The following is a 12484-nucleotide window of genomic DNA, read 5'->3' on the forward strand; positions in this document are numbered from 1 at the left end:
GCCATGCACGCGCTACCACTCCCCCCACGGCATAGCGTAGCTTTAATTCACTCCAGCAGACTCCTTGGGAGCCTCAGAAACTTGAAGGGCTGGTGACTCACAGCCTCTTAGACCTTATCGCGTGAGGAAAAGAAGGCATCGTCATCCACATGTTCACTTCTACACTTTCAATAGCTGTGTACTTGGCTTTCTCAGTCCCACATGTACGGATGGATGTTTTCTCAATAATGATAACTTAAAAAATATTTTTCTATTCCTAAGATTTCTAAGTGCTTTTCTTTTTTAAAATCAAGATAGATATTAAATTTTATTGAATGCCAATTGGCATTTTTAAACATGGTTACATAGATTATTTGACATTTCTAATGTGATCTGTTATTTTAACAGATCTCATACAAATGAATTTTTATAACCTGTGATTTGTTTTTTTAATATGCTACTCAGTTTCTTTTTTCAGTCTGTCTTAATGGGTAAGAATATGAATTCTGAGGCAACACCTGGATTTGAGTCCTAGCTTTTCTCGTTGCTAGGCGTTTCACGTTGGAGAAGTTACTTACTCTTACCCAGTTTTCTCCCTTACAAAATGAGGGTAATACAGTAACCCAAGAAGTAATACATGTGAAACACTTAGCACAGGGTCTCACACACAATGAGTGATTGGTAAATAAATAAATAAAACACAGGTATCCATTGTTTTCATTGTTATTTCATCTTGGATTTTATATCTGAATTCTTAGGTAAGTTTGAACTTAAAGTTCTGTCTGTGAATGCTGTCTTTCAGGTTTGAGCATCAAAGTAATTTTAAATTAATACATTAGATGAAATTCCATATTGTACAATATACTGTATATTGCATTTGAAATAAGCTCATCCCTGAGAGTGAACAGATTCACTGGTGGAACCAAAACCTTTGTTGGAAATTTTTTTTCACAACATTTTTGTTTTCTTTAACACATTCTAGTCTATTTAGGTTCTATATTCTAAAATAAATTTTGTTAACATTATTTTTAGAAAATTATTTATTAAGTTTTCAATATAAAATCTGATAAAGCATATACCTGCCCTACACCCCAAAAACTTAGAAAGCAGAAATAAATCTAGAGTCAAACGAAAGCATTTCAAAAAGTTTTAGTATTATTTCCTTTATTGAATAATATTTCCCAAGGAAAAGTATTGTTTCAAGATCCCAAAATTTCTTATAAAACATGTGTACACATACAGATATATATATGGACATTTATGCATACGTTTACCCACATTACCAAGAGCACACAGAGAGCAGACTGGAGCGCTGGTGTGTCCTGGGAACGAGGCGGACAGAACGTCAGAAAAAGATGGCATAGTTTCGTCATCGCCACGGTCACTCCACGCCGGTGTTCAGAATCCCTCCTCTGTGAACTTGCAGCTCATTTAGAGGAAAATCAGCAGGAAACTAAAGTTGACAGCATGGGAGGGGCTTTCTGAACTTGGTGCCAGACCTGTGCTGTTCAGGACAGTAGCCACCAGGCACATGTGGCTATTTAAATAAAACCAAAAATTCAGTCCCTCAGTCACACTTAGCCACATTCCAAATGCTCTGTAGCTTCGTGTGGCTGTTTAAATTAAATTAAAATTAAATAAAAATAAAAATATTTCCCCAGTTGTACTAGCCACATTTCAAGTGCTCCATAACCTCAGTGCACATACCGATACAGAACCTGCAGAACTTCCCTAGCAGACTCCTGGATGACGCCTGCCTTGCTGTGAGCTTCATTATCAAAGCCAAGTACGTAGTCAGGATGTGACTAGATGTCCCAAACTTCTGTGGTTCTTTGTTTAGTGTTAGAATTATTGAGCCTTTCTTCTCCAGACCTTTAAATTGGTAAATAGTATTTTAAAGCCTTCATATGTCAAATCTTATTAAAACATTTATTTTCCACTCAGAACATTCTTATCTAAATAGACGGTTTATTTAGTTTGAGAAGGAACAAAGCAATGAAAGTCCACTGCATGCAAAGAACCCCCTGAAGGTGTGTTCCCGTTTGTTTTTTCAGTCTGAAATGCAAGCGATTTATCGTTGTAAAATAAATAATTGTGATGTTTCTGTATTTCTTGCATCATCTCCATTGTATAATATTTCTGTTTGGGAGTTTTTATGCTATTTTAGTAATGACCTTCTGTTACGTTTCTCTTGAATTTGTCTGTAGGTTTGCAAAGATTCAAATCAGTGTATCTGAACCCATTATCCCATTCAGAGAAACAATCACCAAACCCCCCAAAGTGGACATGGTCAATGAAGAAATTGGCAAACAACAGAAAGTTGCAGTCATACACCAAACAAAAGAGGATCAAAGCAAAATCCCGGAGGGGATCCAGGTTGACTCTGATGGGCTAATCACCATGACAACTCCTAACAAATTAGCCACACTCAGTGTTCGGGCCATGCCCCTTCCAGAGGAAGTCACTCAGATGCTGGAAGAAAATAGTGATTTGATTCGTTCTATGGAGCAGTTGACATCGTCTTTGAATGAAGGCAAGAATGCTCAGGTGATTCACCAGAAGACCCAAGAGAAAATTTGGGAACTCAAAGGAAAACTGGAACAACACCTAATAGGGAGAAAATGGAGGAACACTGTTGACCAAATCTGGTCATTTGGCCCAAGAAAATGTGGGCCCAACATACTAGTAAATAAAAGTGAAGATTTTCAGAACTCTGTGTGGACTGGCCCCACTGGCAAACCTTCCAAAGAAGCCGGCAGGTACCGAGATGTGGGCAACAGCATAGTGAGTGGCTTCCAGCTGGCAACTCTCTCTGGCCCCATGTGCGAGGAGCCTCTCATGGGTGTGTGTTTTGTTCTGGAAAAGTGGGACCTAAGTAAGTTTGAGGAACAAAGAGCAAGTGGTGAACAGGATCAAGATCTGGTAAAAGAGCGGCGGGAGGAAGGTGCAGCCTGTTCTGGGGGAGATGAGAGCCTAGAGCTGCCAGACAGCTGCTCGGGGCCCTTGGAGAAGAGGACTTCCCAGAAAGGAGAGTCTTCCCTCCCCGACTGCTACGGACCCTTGTCCGGACAGCTCATTGCCACCATGAAAGAAGCGTGTCGCTATGCACTGCAAGTGAAACCTCAGCGCCTGATGGCGGCTATGTACACGTGTGACATCATGGCGACCAGTGATGTTCTCGGTAAGGAAGGGAGATGAAGGCAGCGGGACAGCCCTGAACAGCAGGGGCGCTCCAGATCAGAGCTTAGTCTCGCGTGCTGTTATTTTTTTTTACAGATGCTCCATTGTCATCTGATTTACTAAGGCACTAAGATCTTTGAGAGCCACAGGCCTTAAATATTGAAATCTTATGTGGTGGGGAGCCTTGACTACTAAAGATATTTTGCAACAAGTAGACTCTTTTCTGTAATGAACAGTCAGGTACATGAGGTTTAAACCACCCATACAGGTTACCGTCTAAACCTGTGCAGTGATTTTTTCTCAAGTAAATAACCTGAACCATATCAGGCTGGGTAACCAGAGTCATTCTAAAAATGATCAAAGAGAGAGGCAACATTCATGTTGTCCCAGCACAAAGGGGCTTCTGTGAATTCTGGGCCCCTTCGGAAGAAAAAAGGCATATGGAGCTTTATTCAGTGCTAACCATTGTATCAAATTCTCCTGATTTTTCTCCCTTTGGGGGAAGATCCTTTAGGACCTCAGGACACACTGAGTAGCTATTTTGACTTTTTGACAGGTAATGTTTTACTGAGACTAATTTTCTTCACCTGTACAGAAGAGGGTAATGCATGGGAGGTTGTGACCAAGAGAACATAAATGCAGGGCTTAAAACGGTACCGGCCCCCAGAGGTTGTCTTACCCTCTTGAGGTCGCGGGACTGTTCCGGTGGTGGGGAGGGCAGAAAGGGGACGTGAGCGCTGGGTGAGAGAGCGGCCTACTTGCAGGTTTCCTCCACGCCCAGGTCCTTTGAGTCAGTATGCGGTTATTCTCTTTAGTAAGGTTTCTTTGCAGATTTATTCTTAGAAGCAGAAATCTAAACTGATAAATTTTTTTTTCCCTAAAGAAATGTGGGCTTGCCTCACAGGAGGTTCTTGTGGGGTGAACTGGGCATCCACAGCAGCATTCCAAGGATGGCGGGTTAGACAGAGTTGCATGGGCGTGGTTAAGGCCAGTGTGTGCTGGGGGTCTAGTCTGCAAGGAGGGCCCCTGGCACTCGTGCTCAGCCTCACTGTAGCACAGCATTGCCATCTGTGGGATCTGCGATTTGCTTGTGGAACACCTGCCTAGACCATTCCCAGGTGTTACTCTTCATCTTCATCGACAGCTTTCTCAATGTAAGATGGCAGAGGTGGCGTTAGAATCAGGGAACCTTGAACCCTTCAAGTCCTTGCAGACCTCAGAGCTTACCTCCAGTCTCCTGCCCTGAGAGGTACTCACGCCGTTTGTACTTGAACACTCCTGCTGATGGGCAGCTCACGGCCAGTTCCGGGTCAGGCAGGCTCTGTTCTGTACTGGGTGGGAAGTCTCATCTCCTAGTTTCCAGCCAAGCAAACTGCCCTTCATCGCTCTTACTTACATTTACACTTCATATAGCTGAGGAGAGCATTGGTTTTCTAGTTTTATATCTGAGAGAGAACTCTAAACCTTTAGCTATTTTGATAATACGGGTTTCGTTGCCTTTCACAATGCCAGTTGCTGTCCTACGGATGTACTTTATTTGGTCAGCCGCCCTCTTACATAAAGCAGCCGTGTTTGAACACAGCACCTCAGATGTCATCTCACCCATGGAGAACACGGGCACACTGTCACACACTGTCACCTCCTACGTGTGCTGCAGTGTTCTCCTCATGCAGCTCAGCAACCGTGTCCTGTCATTAACTCCTGAGAAATCAGGGCTGGCCTGCCTTCCTTCCTTCCTTCCTTCCTTCCTTCCTTCCTAGTATCATTCATTGGTTGATTCCCGTATGCACTTGACCAGGGATCAAAGCCAGAACCGTGACATACCAGAACAACACTCTAACCAGCTGAGCTACCTACCTGCCAAGGCTCTCTTTTTTTTTTTTTTTTTTTTTTTAAATAAGTCGCATGTTCCCATTTTGTTCCCCAAAAAGCCAAATCCAGATTTTGGTGATTGAAATGATGTAGCCCACCAGACAGAGTACATGAGTAAACTGGATCTATACAAATAACTGTTTCTTAGCTTATACATATTATATAGTGAACATTACAATTGTAGTGAAGGAAGCCTTTTTATAAACTTTTAAAGGGAAAAAAAGTTGTTTTTCTTATACCAAGAAAAGAAGTCCCCAAACCGTAATATTAACACATTGATTCCTTTTTTCGTGTGTCCTTTTCTCGTGAAAAATGAAACTGAGTAAGCAATGAATCAAATGTTTTGATGAAGTTAAGGGGTTTTCATATATATATAGCCTTTTCTGTTTATAAACCTAGCAACCATATCAGAAGAAATAAGCGTACGTTGATACGATTTTGTGTTGGAAAGTTCATGTCATCTCCAAAGGTTTTCCTCATATTTGTTTAAATATACACAATTTTTATAATGTTTTCTTAAAATTCTACAGGAAATTAGCTTATGGCTTTCTAGTCTGCAATTGATGGAATCCAGTGTTTTATCCTTAAAAGTTTATTTATCCTTTGCCTGTAGTTTGGCAGCCACTCTGCTACCCACAATTTCTCCAAAGGTCACATTTCTTTAAGACTGAGCTGTAAGTCTGGCCCTGCGCGCTTGAAGTCATGTAAGAAGGCAGGTGCTCGCTCCGAAGTCCTCCACTATTCTCCTTACTGTGTGTGTTCTTGCCGTGCCTGGTTCACGCCCTCCTCACTGAAAGAGAGTAGGAGTAACAGGTACTGAGAACCAACTCTGCTTTCTTGCTCTTCTCTATTAACATCACACTGGCTTCTCCAGGTTGTAGGTAGGTCTCATTTGTATTTTGACAGTAATGAAAAAAGACCCTTTTTGGCTGTCTTTAGCACTGTTATTGGGTGGACTCAGCTTGTTCTGGTTTTTAACATCCTGGGCATGCTGTTAGCCCGCCCTTAGTTGGCATCTCCCTCTCTCATCCATGGTGCCTTTTCTCTTACAACGAGAGTTAGAAGATGCTACAGAGCACCTTTCTTGACCCAACAGGTCTATTTTGGAGTGACTGCTGTATTTTGGATGAGAAAGCGTCTCTCCCCCTTTTTCTCTCTTTAGGGTCATTCAGGATTGATATTGCAGATTCTTGTTATCCCAAAAGGAATTTTATTAGAGCTTGTTATCCTGAAAACTGTTTTGTTTTTTTTTGTTTTTCTTTATGCATTTGAAATGACCCTTCCTGAAGTCTAGGGTCCACATACGTCCATGAATGGCCTTTTATTCCCTGGAACTCCTAGGGTAATGGGAACTCGTATTTCTTCTCCAAATTGCCATCTCTCCTACTTATCCATTTGGAGGGACATGCCATTTACTTTTTGAAAATACAGTTTTCAGTTCAACACATGAAACCAAGATCAGCTGCTGGTATTTATCAGGGTGAAATTGCCAGCAGACTGTTGAGTTACTGCTATTGAGTCAACCCTCGGTGTCTGTTTTCTCATTTCTATTAAGAAATCATCGCCAGGACACTGTGTATGACCAGGCAGCCCTCCATAGGGGACCCTGGAAATATCACTCGTCATCCTGTCCTCCTATCTTCATCCTAACATCTTTCCCCTGGCCCTCACTCTCAGTTCTGGCACTTTCGGGGAAGAGATGCGTATCTTAACCCTCAGGGCTATTTGCCCTCTTCTCTCTGGACAAAAGCTGTCTTTGCCTTGCCTTGCCCAGGGACAGACCCATTGTGCAAGGCCTCCTTGATCCCTTGAAGCGGCAACCCTGTGTGTGTGGATTGGTCAGTAAACAGTGTCTGTGCCGAGGTCTTTTGTTAGCCTTCCTACTGCGCTTCTCAGAGACCAGCTGACCGCAACCCTCACTGCTGCACAGAGAAGCTATGTTCAAATTGGATCTGCATATTTTTTTTTTCTTTTGAGTTGGTTTGAAGCTCTTTTTGAACTGGAGAATCTCCTAAACTCGTTTCCTCATTGCTTTTGAGGAATTCTGGTAGTGATAACCAACCTCTGGTATCCAAGACCTATTAGAATAGTCAGACTTGCCTTCGTGTGCTTCCCCTTTTCTTCCTAAATCCCTCCTTCAGCTGGAAAAAGGAGTAAGGGGCCCCTGTGTGGCTGAGGCCTCTTGCTTCCTACCTGGGTTTTCGGAGATCTTCGGAGAAGACCTTGGACTTTGCTGAAGTCCAACAATTGTCACAAGACAAATAAAGACAAGTTTAGGTCTATTTTTTATCTAGCAAAATGAGTTTCCTTAGTCTCTTTAAAACTTAGCATATTCTACACAGATTATTAAAACAAGAAACCCTTCAATAAATGCATAAAATTGCCTATGGTCAAAATGGGAAATTTTGTAGAAAAATAATCATCTCAAAATAATTTTTTATCTGGGGAAGTAAGAAAATGGAAAAAATGACCTTTTTTACCTGTAAGATCTACTTTCCTGAAGGGTTGGTTCGGTGATCATCTTTGCCCATGAGAACTGTGTTTGTGGGCTCCAGTGGGCACGTGCGTTTTGTCTGTCGTGTGACCAGTTGTGAGTCACCTCTTTCCATACTTCTAACCTGTTAAGTTCTTTCATTCTTGCTTTTCATTGTCTTCGCCAATAGCTTCATGGTATAAAAAGTAACTTTTTGTGTTAGGCAGTGTTAGACATTGTAGTAACAGTTACGATTATTGCAGTTCTTCCATCTGTTTACAGGGATAAATGCTCATACTGTTAGACCATGTATGCCTTAATGTATTAGAACCCTTCTTAATAAGTATCACTGTTGACTTTTTAAAATCTACTGTTACTCTACAGTTGGGGTTCTTTTTACATTTTACCAGCATTTCATAATTCACTTCAGCAAAAAATTTATCGAGCTATACATGCCGACACTGTGTGAAGCGTGATTCCTGCTTCGAGACATGAGCTTAAGGCAACAAAGTTCAATTATGTAAAACAGCTAGAAAGTAAAATAATCTTCAATTCAGTGAATAAATAATGGTTTTCCAGTGAAATTTTATGAGAAATTGAAATTAGCTAAATTCAAAACAGGATAGATTGTTTTGAAAAGGTACCTTGAAATGGGCTTTGGTGGATAGAATAATTTTGAGGTCAGCAACTAAGTATTCAGTCAGCTATCTTTATGCCGCAACTGTGATGACTACTGTTGAGCTTAGAGTGAACTCAGTCCTCGCTGGTTTTCTGGGAGCTGCTTCCCAGCCTCTCTGCCCTCACCGGGATACTCGGTTGGTGGGACCCAGCCAGAAGAGCCAGCCCTTACACGAGTGATGAACTTGTGCCTCGTTAAGTCTGAGTTCTTACCTGTTGCCCTGGTTCTGTCAGAGCATTTACTGCCCTGCCTGCTTCATGTCAACTTTGGCTTTGCTGTCCTGCCTTCTGAATCTTTAAGTTGCTGATTTTCAAAGTAAGGACACACAGCCTCGAGCAGAACACTGACTCTTTGCTAAGGACGTAGTCCCAGGGTGGAGGCGACTTGCTGACACCCCATAGACATGGCTGGATTGGTCTGCGCAGTTGCAACCAGCCCGCGTTCCCATTGGGCCGCAGCGCACGTTACCTCACATCTACTCCAAGCATCTGCATCCTGTCCACCCTGTGTGCTTGCGTTGGCCGTCTGGGTGCACTGTGGCAAAAGGAAGAGAGGCTAGTGTGATGGGGGAAAATCCTCCTCCTCGGAAATTTACCTGTCGTTTTCCATTTTATTTAACAATTTTTGTCTGTAAGAGTACATTTTGCGTAACTGTAATCTTATGGTAGAAGCAGTTTAATGTTTTGCTTTTTACATTGATTATTTATTTCCTAAGCATGCTTCTATTTGGCTGCTTAGTATTCATAATGTTTATTTTAGTCTCTACATCATACCCCATCAGTTTGATGTGCTATAATTTACTTCCTGTCATCCCCAAATAGGAAACTCACATTGTTTCCTGTTTGTTTACTACTGGAGAAAACATGGCTGCAAACAGCTTTTTCCTTTCCTAAGTTCTGGGGGGAAAATATAACTTTAATTGCCAAACTTCTAGTTCTGGAAATTGTAGGACCTGCCTGTAATGGACAAAGAAGATACATGTAGAAGAATCTATAATTCCATGAAAGAACATGTTAGGGCCAATGAAGCCCAGATGATGAAGAGGTCGTTTTGATCTTGGGGTATCACAGGAGACTTTGTGGAGCCAGTTGTCTTTGAATGGGCTTAAAATGATGAAAAGGATTTGACTGGAGCCTTGCGTGGAGTGTATTCCAGGTTGAAGACACCATGAGCTCAGAGTGGAGAAGACCCCCGTGTCCTGTGGGTGGGGAGCAGCCGACCTTGGTTTACCTGCAGCACCGTTAGTCTCTGGGTGTGCTCGGGTCTGGCAGTCCCAGGAGCTGAAGTAGTGCCAGGGCCTAACGGGCCCCGAGTGCAGGCTGAGACATTCATAGGGAGGAGGTCGCATGGAAACTGTTTGAATCGATTAGCTTCTGTGTTGCCTTTTTTTTTCCTTTATGGATGTCTTCCCTGTGCCTTGCGGGGCATACAATGATCCTTCTGAGTACGTGAACAAACAGAGGGCTGAGGTGTGATGGAGTAGATGCCCAGGTGAAGCGGTATCACAGTATCTGCAGGGAGAGGCCGCACGGTCAGAAGCCTTCGCTGATGTGGCTACATTAATTTCTCAGCGATAGCGGTGGGTTAGAGGGCCCCTCAGTGCACCCACCCTGGGACTCCCTCACGGGAACCACGTGTATTTGGAAGGTGTCACTGTGGCTGTTTTCCTTTGTTCAGTGATCCGTCACTATGCCCCAGTTTTAGCATTTAGTTTTAGTGGAATTCAAACTGAATAGCTCAAAATTACATGACTAACTACATTTAGTTTCGATTGCAATTATTGATCCAAGCCTGCTGGCATGACCCATGAAGGCAGGGGAAGAGCTACAGGCCTCTGGCCCACCTCTTCACGGTCCATTCTCCCCGGGTTCATCATTTTTCTCCCCCCACCCCTCGCCATACACACTGATGTTTTGTATTTACTTTATGAACCACCTTAAAACTTTTCTTTGCACGAGGTAGCAGAGTAAATAAAGATTACTCATTCGCACATATTAGCTATTGCAGTAGGCTAAAGAGATGACTAGTAAAGTTAATCATTGTTCTGTTTTTCTCAGAGATTTTCAGGCTATCTAAAGTATCAGTTTCACTTCTGGGTACCACATTTCAAGAGGGAGGTGCATACGTCATAGCAGTTTAAATAGGAAAGTAGTGAGGGTGGAGCTGGAAAGCAAGGTCACATCACAGAGAGATGGGGGGCGGGGCTGGAGAAGAGAAGGCTGGAGAGCTGTCTTCCAGTAGCTTCACCGCTGCTCTGTGGACTAACGGTTAGAAACTTCAGAGGAACAGACTTGGGCCTTTTAAGAATTGTGTCCCAGTCAGGGCTGCCATCTAAAAACAGAATGGACTGTCCTGGGAGGAAGTCGGTTTCAGAAATGTGCAAGCAGACTTCGAACGACTACTGTGGTAGAATTGTTGGCCGTGATGTCCCCTCCTAACCCACTGCTCCGTGATGCTGTAACTGAGATATCTCTATAGATGACAGGGCAGTGGTCTTTTAGAAAGGGGAGTGGAGTCCCCATGTGCCTAGGGAATGTGTTCTCTCTGAGACCTGCTGGATTGAAGAAGCTGTTGGGCCCGTGGTAGAGCTGCCCCACAGTTGCCGTGAATGGTGGATAGGAGGGCGGATGAGGGGCCTGGCTCAGAAACAGCCTCAGGCATCCCTGCATGAAATCTGTCATGTAAACCACCCAAGTGAGACAGGAAGTGGCTCTCTGAGGGGAGTCTTTGTAGGGCTCAAGGAATGCTCTCAGGAAGAAGGTCTGCCATACAGCATTACTAAAGTAAATGTGGAATGTTGGTCAGGCGCCTGAGGAAGGTTACTAAGGTTGGAGAACTGTCAGAAGAGGTGTTGATCAGTAGCTTTTAGTTCCTAAGTCCTTCTGACACCAGGGGTTTCCTGTCCTTTGTTCCCTTGTATCTTCCTACCCAGGCGAGGCCTGAGTCAGGGGCTAAGGTTTGGGAGTCCGTAGCTCCCACTCTAAAAGTACATGAGCGAAGGTGGGCGGCAGACAGCATCACCAAATCACCCTGTCACTTAGGAGGGAGGAGCCAGCCCAGGTCTCACTGTGGGAGTCAGAGTTCACTTTTCTCTCTGCCGAACTGCTCGTGTGTACATTTTTAAGGAAACTGTTCATAGATCACTACATAATTAAGATGAATTTTTCTAAGCGTTATGTGAAAAGGGTCTTTGACGAGAGTTTCTGCTAGCTACCCAGGGTTCCTCTCAATTGTCTGTGGTTTTCAGCGCATCTCTGTCCCGCTCACTGGTTGGAAGGACCCTCTGAGCGCCCATAGGCAGCCACCCACACCAGAGCCGGTCCGGGGGAGATGCCCCCTCCCAGGGGGAAGGCACTTTGTTCAGAGACGAACTGGTGTTAGCCAAGAGCATTTCCTGGGAGTCTGGGGACGTGGCTCTTGGAGTTTTCACCAGGCAGTGACTCCTGATCGTTCCAAAGACCATCAGCTTTCAGGGAATAAAACTCTTACACTTGAGCCCCTGAAGCACTGTCAGGTTGTTTTTCTTAAATACCAAGTACTTATATATGTGTGGCTTTAATTTTTAGTGTAAGAATTCCATTGTGCCAGTTGGCTTTCCTAGTGTCTCATAATTTAAAGTGTCTTAATATTTACAAAGCCCAGTCACATTTATCTCATTGGCTTTCATACCCAAAGACAGCTCATAGGTCATTTGAAGGTCCTGTTTCTCATGCTGTGTTGCGGGGATCGTCTTTGGATAATGCATTTCGGGGTGATTTTCACTTCCTGTTGTCTCTTGTTTCTAATTTTCCTATAGATGCTTTACTTTTTAAGTACACACTCAGAATATTTCCCTGCCTTTGGAAACTACAGTTCTTGGGAGCCGAGTTTCTCTACACCAGTAGACTGTTGCAGGGAATGTGAGCTGTCACGACTTTGTGTGTGGCTCAACAGATTCAAAGGTTTCTGGCTTTGCAGGTCGGGTCTATGCTGTGCTGTCAAAGAGAGAAGGCCGAGTGCTGCAAGAAGAGATGAAGGAAGGCACGGACATGTTCATCATCAAGGCTGTGCTGCCTGTGGCCGAGAGCTTCGGCTTTGCTGATGAAATCAGGAAGAGGACGAGCGGCCTGGCCAGCCCGCAGCTGGTGTTCAGCCACTGGGAGGTAAGGCCCCAGGTCCCCCCATTCCTTCCTTCTCGTCTACAGATGTGCTTCTTGCAGATGGCATCAGGAGTAGCAAACAGATCTCCCATGCCATTTGGCCTTCCGATGGCCCCGGTCCAGCAGAGGGACCAGAGAAAGCAGATGGTCTTTATTCATCCA

At 43.8% G+C, this 12484-nt stretch overlaps 1 protein-coding gene across 3 annotated transcripts in view; it reads left to right on the forward strand.

Moving 5' to 3' along the window:
• EFL1 (elongation factor like GTPase 1) overlaps positions 1-12484 on the forward strand; it is a 339962-nt gene that overhangs the window by 319611 nt on the left and 7867 nt on the right. For all 3 annotated transcript variants that reach the window (XM_071219471.1, XM_024561670.3, XM_045196524.2), the window contains exons 18-19: positions 2187-3160; positions 12141-12325. In XM_071219471.1, the coding sequence (XP_071075572.1) occupies positions 2187-3160; positions 12141-12325 (1159 nt within the window). The remainder of the gene's footprint in view (positions 1-2186; positions 3161-12140; positions 12326-12484) is intronic.

Source organism: Desmodus rotundus, chromosome 10, assembly GCF_022682495.2.
Source record: "Desmodus rotundus isolate HL8 chromosome 10, HLdesRot8A.1, whole genome shotgun sequence".
NCBI lineage: Eukaryota > Metazoa > Chordata > Mammalia > Chiroptera > Phyllostomidae > Desmodus > Desmodus rotundus.